This window comes from Lepidochelys olivacea (genome assembly GCF_965140295.1).
Source record: "Lepidochelys olivacea isolate rLepOli2 genome assembly, chromosome: 2".
NCBI classification, from domain to species: Eukaryota; Metazoa; Chordata; order Testudines; family Cheloniidae; genus Lepidochelys; species Lepidochelys olivacea.
Window position 1 is genome coordinate 232,457,018 of NC_140412.1, and position 13,996 is coordinate 232,471,013.

General features: G+C 44.5%; 1 protein-coding gene across 1 annotated transcript in view; it reads left to right on the plus strand.

Moving 5' to 3' along the window:
- The first annotated feature begins 5,799 nt into the window (after nucleotides 1–5,799).
- PLXDC2 (plexin domain containing 2) overlaps nucleotides 5,800–13,996 on the plus strand; it is a 440,899-nt gene continuing 432,702 nt past the window's right edge. The window contains exon 1 of the mRNA XM_084618781.1: nucleotides 5,800–6,595. Coding sequence (XP_084474907.1) covers nucleotides 6,487–6,595 — 109 coding nt within the window. The 5' untranslated portion in view covers nucleotides 5,800–6,486. The remainder of the gene's footprint in view (nucleotides 6,596–13,996) is intronic.

The following is a 13,996-nucleotide window of genomic DNA, read 5'->3' on the forward strand; positions in this document are numbered from 1 at the left end:
TACTTGTGGTCCACTTATAGTGAGCTAGCACAAGCAGCCAACATTTCCCCAGATAATGACTGTAGGTACAACTTCATTATACATTAAAAAACCCCACTTCTGTTTCTTGGTAAAGAGAGTACAGAGGTAGCTCCCCTCTTGCTGCTGATGCTACAGGTACATACCATTTTCTCCTTTCCTGGATGTAGGAAGAAGAGACACCCCATCCCAACAACATCCTCTCAGAATGACTTCCAGAGTCAACATGGGAGGAGTCCCTCTGGGGGCTATGTGTGTACACACCAAGGCACACAGTCACCTCACCAGCACACTCACTCTTTTGTTATGATTTTTAAAAAGGTAGTATACGTGTCAATTCTGGGTAGCTGCATCTGAATTTCCCCTTTACGGTCCAACAAGAGCACCCGCTGTAAGCTGCAGGCTTCTCAGCCATCCCCTCTCTCTGGTGGAGACAGGACTCTCTCTTCCCCTGACCTGGGTATTTCCAGGCTGCCCAGGCTCCTGACTGTACAGTGTCGTTCCCCAAAAGACAGACTGTTACAAGTCAACAGCTCTAAATTACCACAAAGCTCTTGTGAAGCAGGTGCTTTTATTCTTAAAGTAAATGCATTACAGAAAAAAAATAGTGAAACAATACAAGAACCAAAATACATGCTAATAAGCTTACCAGAGATCACCCCATGGCCATGGCTGGTGACTAGTCCTACAGACCGCACACAGGGCTTTTTTTCTGTGGGCACAAACTAATCATAGCTTCAGCTCAGAATCAGCTCTCCAAGTCTTATGGGGCCTCAGTAGGTCAAAGACCTGCCAACCCTTCTCTCAGGGTTGGGGGCCCCCTTTAGCTCAGAATTCCTGTCCGTTTGTTGAATCAGAAAGAAGGCTCTAATTTGGGTTTTTTTGTTTGCTTGTTTTTGTTTTATAACTTGGGCTATATAATCAAAAATCCTTTCTTTGTCTGTTGATCCCTGGAGAATCAAGTCTGAACCAGTATTTCTGAGCCTTCTGCCAGGTGGCGGTGTAGTTCTCTGGAGGTATTCCAACCAGAGAGAATCTGCCTAATCATGCCCCTGCCCCACAGTTCCAAGAGGGCTGTGGTCCCTCTCACTCATGGAAATACATACAATCCCTTATTCATATGTATTATCTTGCATTTTTAATATACAGAACTCCCAGGATACTTAATTCTATGTAAGCAGTGTCAGGATGAGCTCCACCCTGACATCTGGTGGTGAGGTGTGGCAAGTTGTGGAAAAGAACTTCAGGGGCCAATCTCATTTGCATAGGCACACCCATGCCGCCTAGAATGAGGCAATAGCTGCCCAAATGGTCACTTTGGCTGCTGTGGGATCCCCAGTGTCTCTGTTATTGGGGCAGGAAGAATAAATTGTTATTACCCTGATTATGGGAACTGTGCTTGGAACTGTACTTGGCTTTTTGTTATGATGGAGGGACTCACCATCAGCTAAGTAGCACTTGCTAGGCAAGGGTCATGGGTTCCAAAACTCTGTGAATTGAGAGAGGCTGTGGATAAGCATTAATACTTGGTGGTATGGGCCCCTTGGTGAAGGCCTTACATGCTAATTGCACTTTCTCCTCTCTCCACTGTGGAATATCAGAGCTAATTTTGATTTCATTAGAAGTCTAGTTATAGGCTGCTGAGCTCACTTTGGGCTGACAGTGCACCAGCACTGGGGCTCCCCTACTACAAGCTGAATTCACTTAAGAGCTGAAATCACTGAGTGTTGTGTTAAGTAGTGGGGGAGCCTGAAGATATATTGTGGAGCAGTTTGCTGGATGGCTGGAGTGCCTTGTGGACAGGCTGGTGGAGCAGGGAGCTGCTGGTGGGACGCGGAGCAGTTTGTGGACTGGCTGGTGGAGCAGTTCATGGGACAGCGGGAGCTGCTGGTGGGCCGCGGAGCTGAGCGAAGGAGTTCGTGGGGCGGCTGGCGGAGCGGAGTGAAGGCCTATGGAGCTGTGGGGCGGTCAGCTTCAGATCATGTAAGGTGCCTCTTACCCCCATCCCATCTCCACCCAGGTTGGGAGGTAAAGCTCCGCAGATAAACTTTCGAACTCTGGGGCTGCCCTGACCAGGGACAGAGACTTTTGGGTCATTGGACTTTTGGGACTTCTGGGACTTCGGGTGATTTGGGGTTGCTGGACTCAAGAACCAAAGGGAAAGGGGCATGCCCCAATTTGCTTGGGGTGGGTTTTTTTTTTTTGTTCATGGGTTGTGTTATGAATCCTGTTGGTGGTGTTTCCCCAACATAATACCACATTGTTTCTCTCTGTTATTAAAAGGCTTTTTGCTACACTCAGACTATGTGCTTGCGAGAGGGGAAGTATTGCCTCTTGGAGGTGCCCAGCGGGGGTGGTATATATTTGTCCCAGGTCACTGGGTGGGGGCTTGAGCCGGTTTGCATTGTATTATTGGAATGGATCCCCTAGATATTGAACCCGGCCCTTGTTGCTGCCAACTCTGGTGGGCAGAAGGGTTACATCAACAAGGGTAGCCCAAGATATTGCAGGATTTGTCATATATGACAAATAATATGAAGGGGAGAAATATGTGGTTAAAGCTCTGCTCTACCAAGATGATGCAAAAGCTGAGAAGGCTGTGGGGTTGAAAGACTCTGATACAAGAAAAAGAAAAAATGAAACCAGTGTGTGGGCGAGAGAGAGAATTTGAAAGTAGTGAGGCAGTTCCAGACAACAAATGGGTCTCTCCTAGCCTCCTGGGATGATTGATGATACAATCAGGAATGCTGGAGTTAAGTAGGAAGATAAGAATTTAGGACCATATCCTTGTCTGATGTAAATCAGCGCAGCTCCATTGATTTTACTGGAACTACACTGATATAGACCAGCTGAGGAATGGCTCCTTAGAGACATAGGACAATATGTAAAGGAAGGAGTAAAACAACATTATAGAGATGAAAAATTATCCTGTCCAAAACAAGTTAAATCCATTGAGTCAAAGAACCAACAAGGAAAGGTGCCTTCTCACTATTTGTTATATTTTATTAATATAAATGAATAAATATGCTCTACCTTTGCTATGAATGCCTCTTATCAATGACATATTGCCATTAATCACAATAGTATTATTAACTTTCACCTGATTTTTTTTCCCTGGCACACTATAAGGTTTTACTTGTCTTTTTACACACAAATTATACCAGGACGTGTGTCTTGGTTGTCTTTTATAGTGCAGAAGAATAATGTATTTATTTTTCACCTTTGGAGATCTATGTCCTAATTCTAACCCATCAGAGCACAAGTGAAAGTGAATTTGATGCTCTTATCCTAATCCCTATGTATCAACATCAGACAACCACCACCAAAGTGGATTGTTTCAGTTTATGATTGTAAGTTGTCAGAGCTGTGTGGGGAATCTTGTATGATTCCTATGTATAGATTGCTTGTGCTCAAGACAGTATAGTCCCTCACTTTCTTTGAGTACTAGAGTATTTGTGAGGCAAGTATAAAGAATATAAATCTAAAATGATAAATCCAGGTAAATAGTAATATTTAGCACCAAGCTGCAAATGAAGAAAGAAAAATTGGCTTTCACTCATTTTGGCTTCTCTAAAAATGCTTTCAGGCCTTCTTCATACACCATAATCTACAAAGGAGACTTTTTTTATATGAGAAAAGCTGTGTATAAGACATTCAGATCTTTCCTTCACTGGAAGACTCTAGTGTGACTGAAGAATGAGTGAATGTATGCCATCATAACAATGCTGACCAAAACAGACGACGTTTTTACTCAGACTGCTAAAGGTTCATTGGTTCTTATTTTACTTTTGTTCTCACCTTTTTAATATCAATGCCTGATTAAAACTTACAAGAAAGGATGTCTTTGTTGAAGATTCAATAGCTGCTCCTTCCATGAAAATGTGAGAGCTCACGATTCGCATCTCTAGCACCAGCAAAAGCTGGGAAGACTGGACTTGCATTCCTGGTACTTCTAAGGTTAATGAACAAAACCTAGCAGGTATTCTTTATGTATCATAAAGTTAAAAAAATCAATTTTTAAAATTTCACCTTTTTAAAGATAATTTTCAAGTGACTTGGCCAAAGTCTGACTGTTTGTGGCAGGACCCAGTTCTCCAGAGGGAATTCCTGACCCCACTGGACTAAATGGGAAAACTACCATTGATTTCAATGGAGCGAAAATGTCACCTTAGTCTTCAATTTAGCACATTCTCTCCTCTTCAGTTTCTCTTTCTATTCAATGACAGCATTACTAAAATTATTTGTTAGCAAATAATATCTGGACTGACTGGTAAATCTTTCTGCTAATCTCCTGCAAATAATAAAGACCCTTAAGAAGGACGAACACAGTGGACCCAAGCATATTTATCTGTGTCAGATATATAGTCTATTTCATAGTGAATGACTGTGCAAAGTTCTGCTTATAAGGAAAATATGCATTAAGACATGAGTGTTTTGGCATGTTTTATGCATTAATGTGTCAAGATTAAAGGGTAAAACAATTGTAAGAGAGCCAATACATTTTTAATCTCACAAACAGTGGTATAAATTACATGAAGATAAAATCTCATGGCTGTTTCTTTTAGTGGTTACATATTAATAGTTCATTTATTTTTGAAGCGCAGCAGCCCTATTTAATTATCATGGGTTGAAAGGGTTTGTGGCATATTAAGGTTTCTCCATGAGAATTGCTATAGCAATCGTCTGCTTAACTGGTTAATACAACTGGGTGAGTTGTAGCACAAACTGGTCTCTATTTCATTTGTGTGCCTGAGACAGTTATATGTGCCTTCTGCTAGTTTAACTCGCATGGACCCTTGATCCTTCAAACATTTATGTACGGGGTAGGATTATTCAGAGTTCATTAAATTAAGCACGTGGATAAAGCCTTGCAATGTATAAACCGTAGTTCCGATACTGTTTAGTACGGAACATCTATCACAACCATTTACTTTGCATCAAAAGGGGCTGACTTGTCCAGAAAGCATTACTAGTGACACCTCCTCATTAAAAAAGTGTTTCTTGGGATGAAATATTCCATATGCATCTGCTTTGCACAAAGAAAAAAAAAAGCATTTTGAGAGAGGCATTTATAAAAATCAGGATCCCTGTTCCATAGACTTTGTGCGATATTTCCAGTACTCACCAGTGTAAGGGTTAAATGGAAGGGGCTCTGGTTGGCTACAGTGATACTTTCCAGAGCCCTACCGTGACCTTCTCCACTTACACTGGCTGCTGCTCTTTCACCCACCTCCTGGCTATCAAATAGCTCTAGGGAGCAGATTGTCCCTATTCCTTTCCCTTGAACACCGCTTATTCTCCAACCCTCTTTCCCGATCTCCAGCTGATCTAAATGCCAGAAACTGACATAAGCAAAACTCAGGACCAAGCCAGTTTCTCTAACTAATACTCTTCTTTGCACTTTAGATGGCAGCAGCAAGACCATGAAAAACTCACTGAGTTGGGGGGGGGGGGGGGACGGTTCAGGGACATTCCTCCCACCAATAACCAAAATGCCTCTTTATCCTCCCGTCTAAGCACAAATCCTTTTTTAATTTGATTCCCTTTCTCCATCCTCCACCAGCTCCCCCCCCCCGCTCCCCCTCCCACATGAACGCTGCCTACGGACCCGCTGCTCCTCGCAGAACCCCCCGCTGTGTTTGCTGGGGGCCGGGAGAGCGCTGCCCTCCGGCAATCCGGGCGCCAGGGCGGAGCTGGGCTCGCCCGACGTGGGCTGGGGGCCGCTGGGCGCGGAGCTCCAGCCGCCCCTCCCGAGGAGCAGGGGGGCGGCCCCCCCCTCTCTCTCTCAGCCCCAGGAAAGTGCAGCAATTGGGCAGGTCGTTTCCGGCAGCCTGGCCCCGAGAAAGGGGCGCGGGGCCGCTCGGGGCACCCAGCCGGCGGCGCGCGCTCCCCACGCAGGGCCAGGCGCCCGCGCCAGCCCCAAACTAGTTCCCTGCGGGGCTCCTCGCCGGGACCCCCATCCCGCGCCTTCGCCGGGACTGCGCCGCCCGCTGCCAGGAGCGGGCTCTGCCTTTCTGGCCTGAGCCCACGGGGCTGGAGCAACAAGACGCCCAGCCGGGGGTGGGGGGAGAAACTTATTTTGTTTCCTCCTCCCCTCGAGCCGCGCAGAGCTGGGTCGCTCCCGTGCCGGCGCTGACGGGCCGGGGGGAGGTTTTGCCTTGAACTGCGCGTGGACAGGAGCCACCAGCCCCCCTCCCACTGGGCGGGCAGGGGGGTCCGGCCAGGCGCCGCCGCAAGGAGGGAGAGTTGGGCGCTTGGCGGCCGGAGCTGGGCTTGTCCTCGCCAGCTGCTGCGTTCTTGGGGCTGCTCCCGCCGGAGGGACCGAGCCAGGCGTCTCCCCGCGGCTGGAGGGGAGCCGATGCGAACCAGAGGCGTCCCGGCCGCGGCTAGCAGTGGGATCTGCAGGACGCTCCCGGGGCCCCCCCGCAGGCGAGCGGCGCAGCGAGCGAGCCCGGCAGGCGCGGGGCGATGGCGAGCCCGAGGCACGGCCACTTAGCGGCTGCAGCGCTCTTCCTTGCCCAGTGCTTGGCAGCCCGCGTCCAGCTCGTGGACGGGGAGGCGGCGCGGCCACCTCAGGGTAAGGGCTGCTGCTGAAGTTCCCTTGGCCGGGTTGCTCTGGAGGTGGGGGGAGCGGCCGCTGGGGGTGGGCGAGGCACCCGGCCAAGCACACGCCGGTCGGCAGCCCCCGACCGTGGCCTCTGATCCCCCCCAGGCGCCAGTGCTGTGTGAGGCCAGCCCCCGCCCGTTGCTGAACGGCCGAGGAAGATGGTGCCTGCAGTGAGATGCGGCGGTTTGCCCCTTCCCCCTGCGCCCGTGGGAAGCTCGCTGCCTTGTAGCTCATGGAGCTGCGACCTCCCCGCCCCCTCTTCCCGGGTTTATTGTGGGTAAATCGGGAGCTGAGGTCCGCTCAGCTGAGGGTCCGGGGGGCGATCTTCCTCTCCCGAGTCCCAACTTCTCACTAGGGCGAGCCCCAGGAGTCTCAGTCCCAGCCACGATACTTGGGCGGTGGGAGAGCCGCGCTGCAAAGACAGAATGGCCTTAAGTAGTCCCCGAACTGGGCTGAACGCTCAGGGAGCCTGAGTCTCCGGGGACCTGTGACCCGGCCCCCATCGCCTTTCGGGGAGACCCTGCCTTTGTAAAGCGCAACAATAATTGCCACTTCCCCGCTCTGGCCCTTCGCTCAGCTCTGTATGGCCAGCGGCTTGCAAAAGCGAGCCCCTGTTCTCCCCTGCGCTCAGCGGGTTCCTTGCTGTTACTAAATAGGCTGCTTTCTCCATGTGGTCTCTACTAATGGGTGTTGCCTTCACTTATGGCCTGATTTTCAGAGGTGCTGAGCAACTGCAGCTCCCTTTGACTTCAGCTGGAGTTGAGGTTGCTCCTTACCTCTCAAAACCAGGTTATAAATGTCCCTGGTAAACTTTACCTCCCCTCTTCAGCACACATTAGTTTAGGTACTGGCAGGTGCTTAGCACCAGCCCTTTCCCTGGCATCGTGGGCTGACCACCTTTGCTTGTAACCCTTTTAGGGTCCTCTAGTTCAAAACTTTCCTAGAGACACCTGTTAGTGCATCAGGCCAGCCACATGTAGTGGATTCTCATCAGCTACCCAGTCTTTCCCAAAACATGGTCCTCTTCCTGGTCATCATATCTCATAGACCTCTGCATGCGTGTAATCCATAGGGGGAACTGCCAGGGAAATCTTGGCATGCTTGGGAAAAGTTGGGTGATGAATCGGGTGGGGTGAACATTTTTTAGCATATTAGGAGGCTAAGAATAACAATTGAAAGCTGCTGTGTTTAACATTATGGGTTAGGTTTGGAAATGCAAGTATTGTATTATCATTAAACATCCATCTTTAGAGACATAAGGACACTTTACTTTCCCTCTCCTGCCACCCAAAAAGTTAACCCCAAACTGGGTCCTGTAGCCCATCTACAAATAGTCTGTAAGAAAACTAACCCCATTTTGCACAGAAGGTTTGATACAAATGTGAAGAGTTGAGTGACTCGAACAGGATAGATGTAGGAGTTTTAAAAACATCCACTTAGGGCTATGCCAGACAAGGAGGGCCTACCACTGAGTTCAGGAATTGCTAAATGACAAGGTAGCCCAGCAGGTTGCTGAGGGCTCTTATGTCAGTTCAGGGAAAACCCAGAAGGAAGGTTTTATTATACTCCTGTTCAGCATGTATGTGTCCAACCTGGTGCTGCCATTTCTAGGGCTTTGCCTTTAGGAAACATACACTAATATTATTTACAGTAAATCACTAGGGAAAATAAAGGAAAGGGGTGGGGCTCTGAAAAAAAAAAGATGTAAGGCTGTATCTGAGCACGTGAAGTTCATTAATCTTCCACTGTAGGTGTGTTTGTGCAGAAGAAGTGTCAATAATTTCTTGATTAAATACAGTCTATTGATGAAGTGAATGATCAATGTACACTGCTGGTCATTCATTGCTGATTTAGGCTTTAGAGTTGCATTATTTTAATAAAGTCTATCTCAGCACTAAATAGAATGGCATATCATCTGCTCATTAATCTTTTATTGGTTTATTAATGTGGTGTGTCTTAACAGGTTAAGGAAAAATATTTAAGCTGAATGAATAGGATCTATGGTGTAAAGTACCAAGATGATTATTATACAGGTGAATTTTATTTTTGTGTTTAAACAAGTGCTGATGAAATAATCTGTAAGAGATAATCTTCTCTCGTAACAGTAAAATGGAAATTTTAAATGACAATTTTTGACAGGCAGCTTGTTGTGAGGTTTGTTACCTTTTAAAATCCTGTTTCTGAAAATATGATGTTACTGTCACAAGCATGCTGCTGAAATTCAATAATAGAAACTGAAATTCATTCAGCCTTAATATGTATGGTTCTTTCATTCTTCGATAGAGAAGCACAATAGATTAATAGACTCTATTTCTTATAGCAAGTAGAGAGTGCTGTTTTGCAGAACAAGGAGACCTGAATGCAACAAAAAATATATTTTGAAAGTTATTCCATGAATTTTTATATCCATATGTCCAAGAAATACCATTTTGAAAATGAACATCTGTATTCAACTTCAGTTAATGTGGTCTGAAATGTAAAAAGTGCCATTTAGAAGTTTTACTTACACACTAAGGTCAATACCATGCCCCTCAGTTACGTTTAAATATAGTCTTCTAAATTTTAAACTGAACCAAAAATCTTTGCAGTAACTGCAAATGCTTAATGGGAGTTTGATTATAGTTTGTGTCTGGGCTGTGCATTATTTACATTCTCAGGAGTAAAATACATTCTTGTAATTGAAATGAAATAAAAATAGAAAGGAATGCAAACAATACATGTGGTATAGGTTCCTGAATACCTGGATTAAAGAGAGGATTTTATGGAATGTTATCAAATAAACATCATGATTTCATATAAAACTGACCCACAGTTTGCTGAGCCATGGTTTTGTATAGCTTTTGCCAGAAGTTCAGAACTAGTCCCTTCAAACTTCCTGAGATAATAATCATTTGTCTAGTAGCCTTGAGGTCTGATGTTTAGCAATCAGTAATTTTATAGCAAATGTGTTTGGCTGTAAACAAGGGATAGCTCAGTGGTTTGAGCATTGGCCTGCTAAACCCAGGGTTGTGAGTTCAATCCTTGAGGGGGCCATTTAGGGATCTGGGGCAAAAATTGGGGATTGGTCCTGCTTTGAGCAGGGGGTTGGACTAGATGACCTCCTGAGGTCCCTTCCAACCCTGATATTCTATGAAAAACATTCCTGGTTGTGGAATTAAATTTTAAATATTTGTGCTGCTGATGAATAGGAAGGATCTCCACTAGAGGGCAGAACTGTTGTCCCTTGCAACATCTTTCAGCAGACAGGGTTCTTTTCAAAAGGCTTCAGATCAATTGTCTTATACTATCTTTTTTCTGCATTTGTGTCTGTATAGAGCGTCATTTTGCTGACTAGAAATGCATAGATCAGTGGTCAGGGTTCTTAAATATAAGATTTGGGTATATGTGTGTTTTAAGATAATCACAATGAATATGAAATAAGTTCAGTGAACTGAAAAAAATGTTCTTTTGGAAGTTAGCTGAACAATTAAAGCTTCCGGTTGTCTAAGTCAGGGGTTACTAATTGTTGAAGTATTCCCACAAGAAGCCTTGAAAATGTTACTTTTCTGAAAATACGATCAATCAGAATTAGGAAGCTTATTGTAATTTTTATTCCATCAAAGTGTGTTCCAGTGTTTTGGTATAATTTATATTAATTGACAAACAACCATTTCAAAATATTGCTATTTAGAAGGGGATAGAACAATTTTTATTATTAGATTAACCTTTAGCTAATACTCAAACATTCAAACCTGTTGCACTGCTTGAGTTGCTTGTCTGTGTTACTTTTTTCTCATTAGGCCTTAGGAGACTTTGCTGATTAATATTTCATCTTACATTAGCAAAAGAAACAAAATATTAGGCAGTACATATGTTTGGTAACTTCTGTTTCTTTTGCATTAAAGGTTATACCTTATTTCTTTGAGTTAATGATATTTGTAAATGAAAAATCAAATAGAGAAATGCAGGTGTCCATTACTGATACTTGGGTTTAGCAGTAAAGCCAACACATGTCCTATATAAGTAGTACTTAGAATTCCCTTTAAGGAACTCACCTCTGTTTATTTACATCCTTACTTTTCCTACTTTCTCCCCTTAATTGTATTATCATTTTTTCTAAATGTGTGGTTTGAAATATTGCTGATATACAAAGGTGTTTGTCCCAGATTAGACACACACACTGTCAGGTTGATTTGAGTCTCTAAATTCAGGTTTTGTAACATATTTCTACAAAACCTGCAGTAAGATCAGTAGTTATAGTTCACTGACTTTTTAAAAATTACTCTGAAACCATCTTGTTATCTGTAAACATTCCCTTTCATAATTTGCATCAGACTTGTGACTGGCTCTGAATCTGAAGTTGACTATAAGGCACAGTGGAACTGACTATTGTCCCTTGTCCAAGCTGTCAACACATATAATTAATGATGAAAAGTAAATCAGACTTTTAAAAATTGTCATTTGGGTAATTTAGTTTATTACCACAGGTAAATTAATGTAAAGCAAAACATTAATGGACTGTAGGGGCCATATCCTACAGTTTTGTGAAAACCCTAAGGGACTCATGGAAACTCCATGAGATTCAAAAATTGCAATTTCATTGGAATACTTTGAGGGGAATGGACTTGAGGGACTGTGAAGGAGGTAGTAGATGTAGCCTGTGTATCCGAGGTATCCACTGGAAATGAGAACTGCAATCTCATGGTGAACTAGGTCGTATATAGAACTGCCTGCCACACTTCCCTGAGAAACTGTGCTGTTCTTCCTCTGCACTCTCACAAAGCTTAAAAGGGTGCAGTCTTGGAACTGGAGTTAGTGTTTCCCAAAGTACTATTGAGTCCTGTGCAACTATCTACTGGAAATCCATGACACTCTGAGAGAAACATGCTACACAGAGCATGTCTGAATCAAGCTGGTTTTCTTCACAAAGCAGATAGAAAACTTCTTCCAGGTTGAAACATTTGACTGTGTTTCTGAGAGAAAAGGCCCTCTGGGTTCACCAGACTATCTGATGCCCTGAACAGTTTTGCTGGTCAGGACTGTGAGTACACCTGCAGAAAGAAGACTCCATCACAGCCACAGTGTCAAAACCTCTCGAAGCTGCAATCTGTCAGACTTGGAGCATGATGGTTCCCACTGGTGTTAAACCATGCCCTATGTGTTTCATACATAACAAGCTGACTGTATATTTAAGTGATCTGCAAGAGTGATTTTTAAGGTGAAAATGTTATTAGAGTCACCAGATTGAGAGCAGAGGACAAAAGATACATTGATGGGCCCATGTCGTAAAGCGTAGGCGTTCAGTTTTTCACACAGTTACTTCAAAAAAAGAAAAAAGAAAAGGAGTACTTGTGGTACCTTAGAGACTAACAAATTTATTTGAGCATAAGCTTTCATGAGCTACAGCTCACTTCATCGGATGCATGCAGTGGAAAATACAGTGGGGAGATTTTATATACACAGAGAACATGAAACAATGGGTGTTACCATACACACTGTGACAAGAGTGATCAGGTAACGTGAGCTATTACCAGCAGGAGAGCGGCAGCTTTTGTAGTGATAATTAAGGTGGGCCATTTCCAGCAGTTGACGAGAATGTGTGAGGAACAGTGGGGGGGAGGGGGAATAAACATGGGGAAATAGTTTTACTTTGTGTAATGACACATCCACTCCCAGTCTTTATTCAAGCCTAAGTTAATTGTATCCAGTTTGCAAATTAATTCCAATTCAGCAGTCTCTCGTTGGAGTCTGTTTTTGAAGTTTTTTTGTTGAAGAATTGCCACTTTTAGAGCTGTAATCGAGTGACCAAAGAGATTGAAGTGTTCTCCGACTGGAGTTTGAATGTTATAATTCTTGAGGTCTGATTTGTGTCCATTTATTATTTTACGTAGAGACTGTCCAGTTTGGCCAATGTACATGGCAGAGGGGCATTGCTGGCACATGATGGCATATATCACATTGATAGATGTGCAGGTGAACGAGCCTCTGATAGTGTGGCTGATGTTGTTAGGCCCTGTGATGGTGTCCCGTGAATAGATATGTGGACACAGCTGGCAACGGGCTTTGTTGCAAGGATAGGTTTCTGGGTTAGTGTTTTTGTTGTGTGGTGTGTGGTTGTTGGTGAGTATTTGCTTCAGGCTGGGGGGCTGTCTGTAAGCAAGGACTGGCCTGTCTCCCAAGATCTGTGAGAGTGATGGGTCGTCCTTCAGGATAGGTTGTAGATCCTTGATGATGCGTTGGAGAGGTTCTAGTTGGGGGCTGAAGGTGATGGCTAGTGGCGTTCTGTTATTTTCTTTGTTGGGCCTGTCCTGTAGTGGGTAACTTCTGGGTACTCTTCTGGCTCTGTCAGTCTGTTTCTTCACTTCAGCAGGTGGGTATTGTAGTTGTAAGAATGCTTGATAGAGATCTTGTAGGTGTTTGTCTCTGTCTGAGGGGTTGGAGCAAATGCGGTTGTATCTTAGCGCTTGGCTGTAGACAAAGGATCATGTGGTGTGGTCTGGATGAAAGCTGGAGGCATGTAGCTAAGCATAGAGGTCAGTAGGTTTCCGGTACAGGGTGGTGGTTATGTGATCATCGCTTATTAGCACCATAGTGTCCAGGAAATGGATCTCTTGTGTGGACTGGTCCAGGCTAAGGTTGATGGTGGGATGGAAATTGTTGAAATCATGTTGGAATTCCTCAAGGGCTTTTTTTCCGTGGGTCCAGATTATGAAGATGTCATCAATGTAGTGCAAATAGAGTAGGGGCAGTAGGGGACGAGAGGTGAGGAAGCGTTGTTCTAAGTCAGCCATAAAAATATTGGCAAACTGTGGGGCCATGCACCCATAGCAGTGCCGCTGATTTGAAGGTATACATTGTCCCCAAATGTGAAATAGTTATGGGTGAGGACAAAGTCACAAAGTTCAGCCACCAGGTTTGCCATGACATTATCGGGGATACTGGTCCAGCAATGCCCCTCTGCCATGTACATTGGTCAAACTGGACAGTCTCTACGTAAAATAATAAATGGACACAAATCAGACCTCAAGAATTATAACATTCAAAAACCAGTCGGAGAACACTTCAATCTCTTTGGTCACTTGATTGCAGCTCTAAAAGGGGCAATTCTTCAACAAAAAAACTTCAAAAACAGTCTCTAATGAGAGACTGCTGAATTGGAATTAATTTGCAAACTGGATACAATTAACTTAGGCTTGAATAAAGACTGGGAGTGGATGTGTCATTACACAAAATAAAACTATTTCCCCATGTTTATTCCCCCCCCCCACTGTTCCTCACACATTCTCGTCAACTGCTGGAAATGGCCCACCTTGATTATCACTACAAAAGGTTCCCCCCACCCACCGCTCTCCTGCTGGTAATAGCTCACGTTACGTGATCGCTCTTGTTACA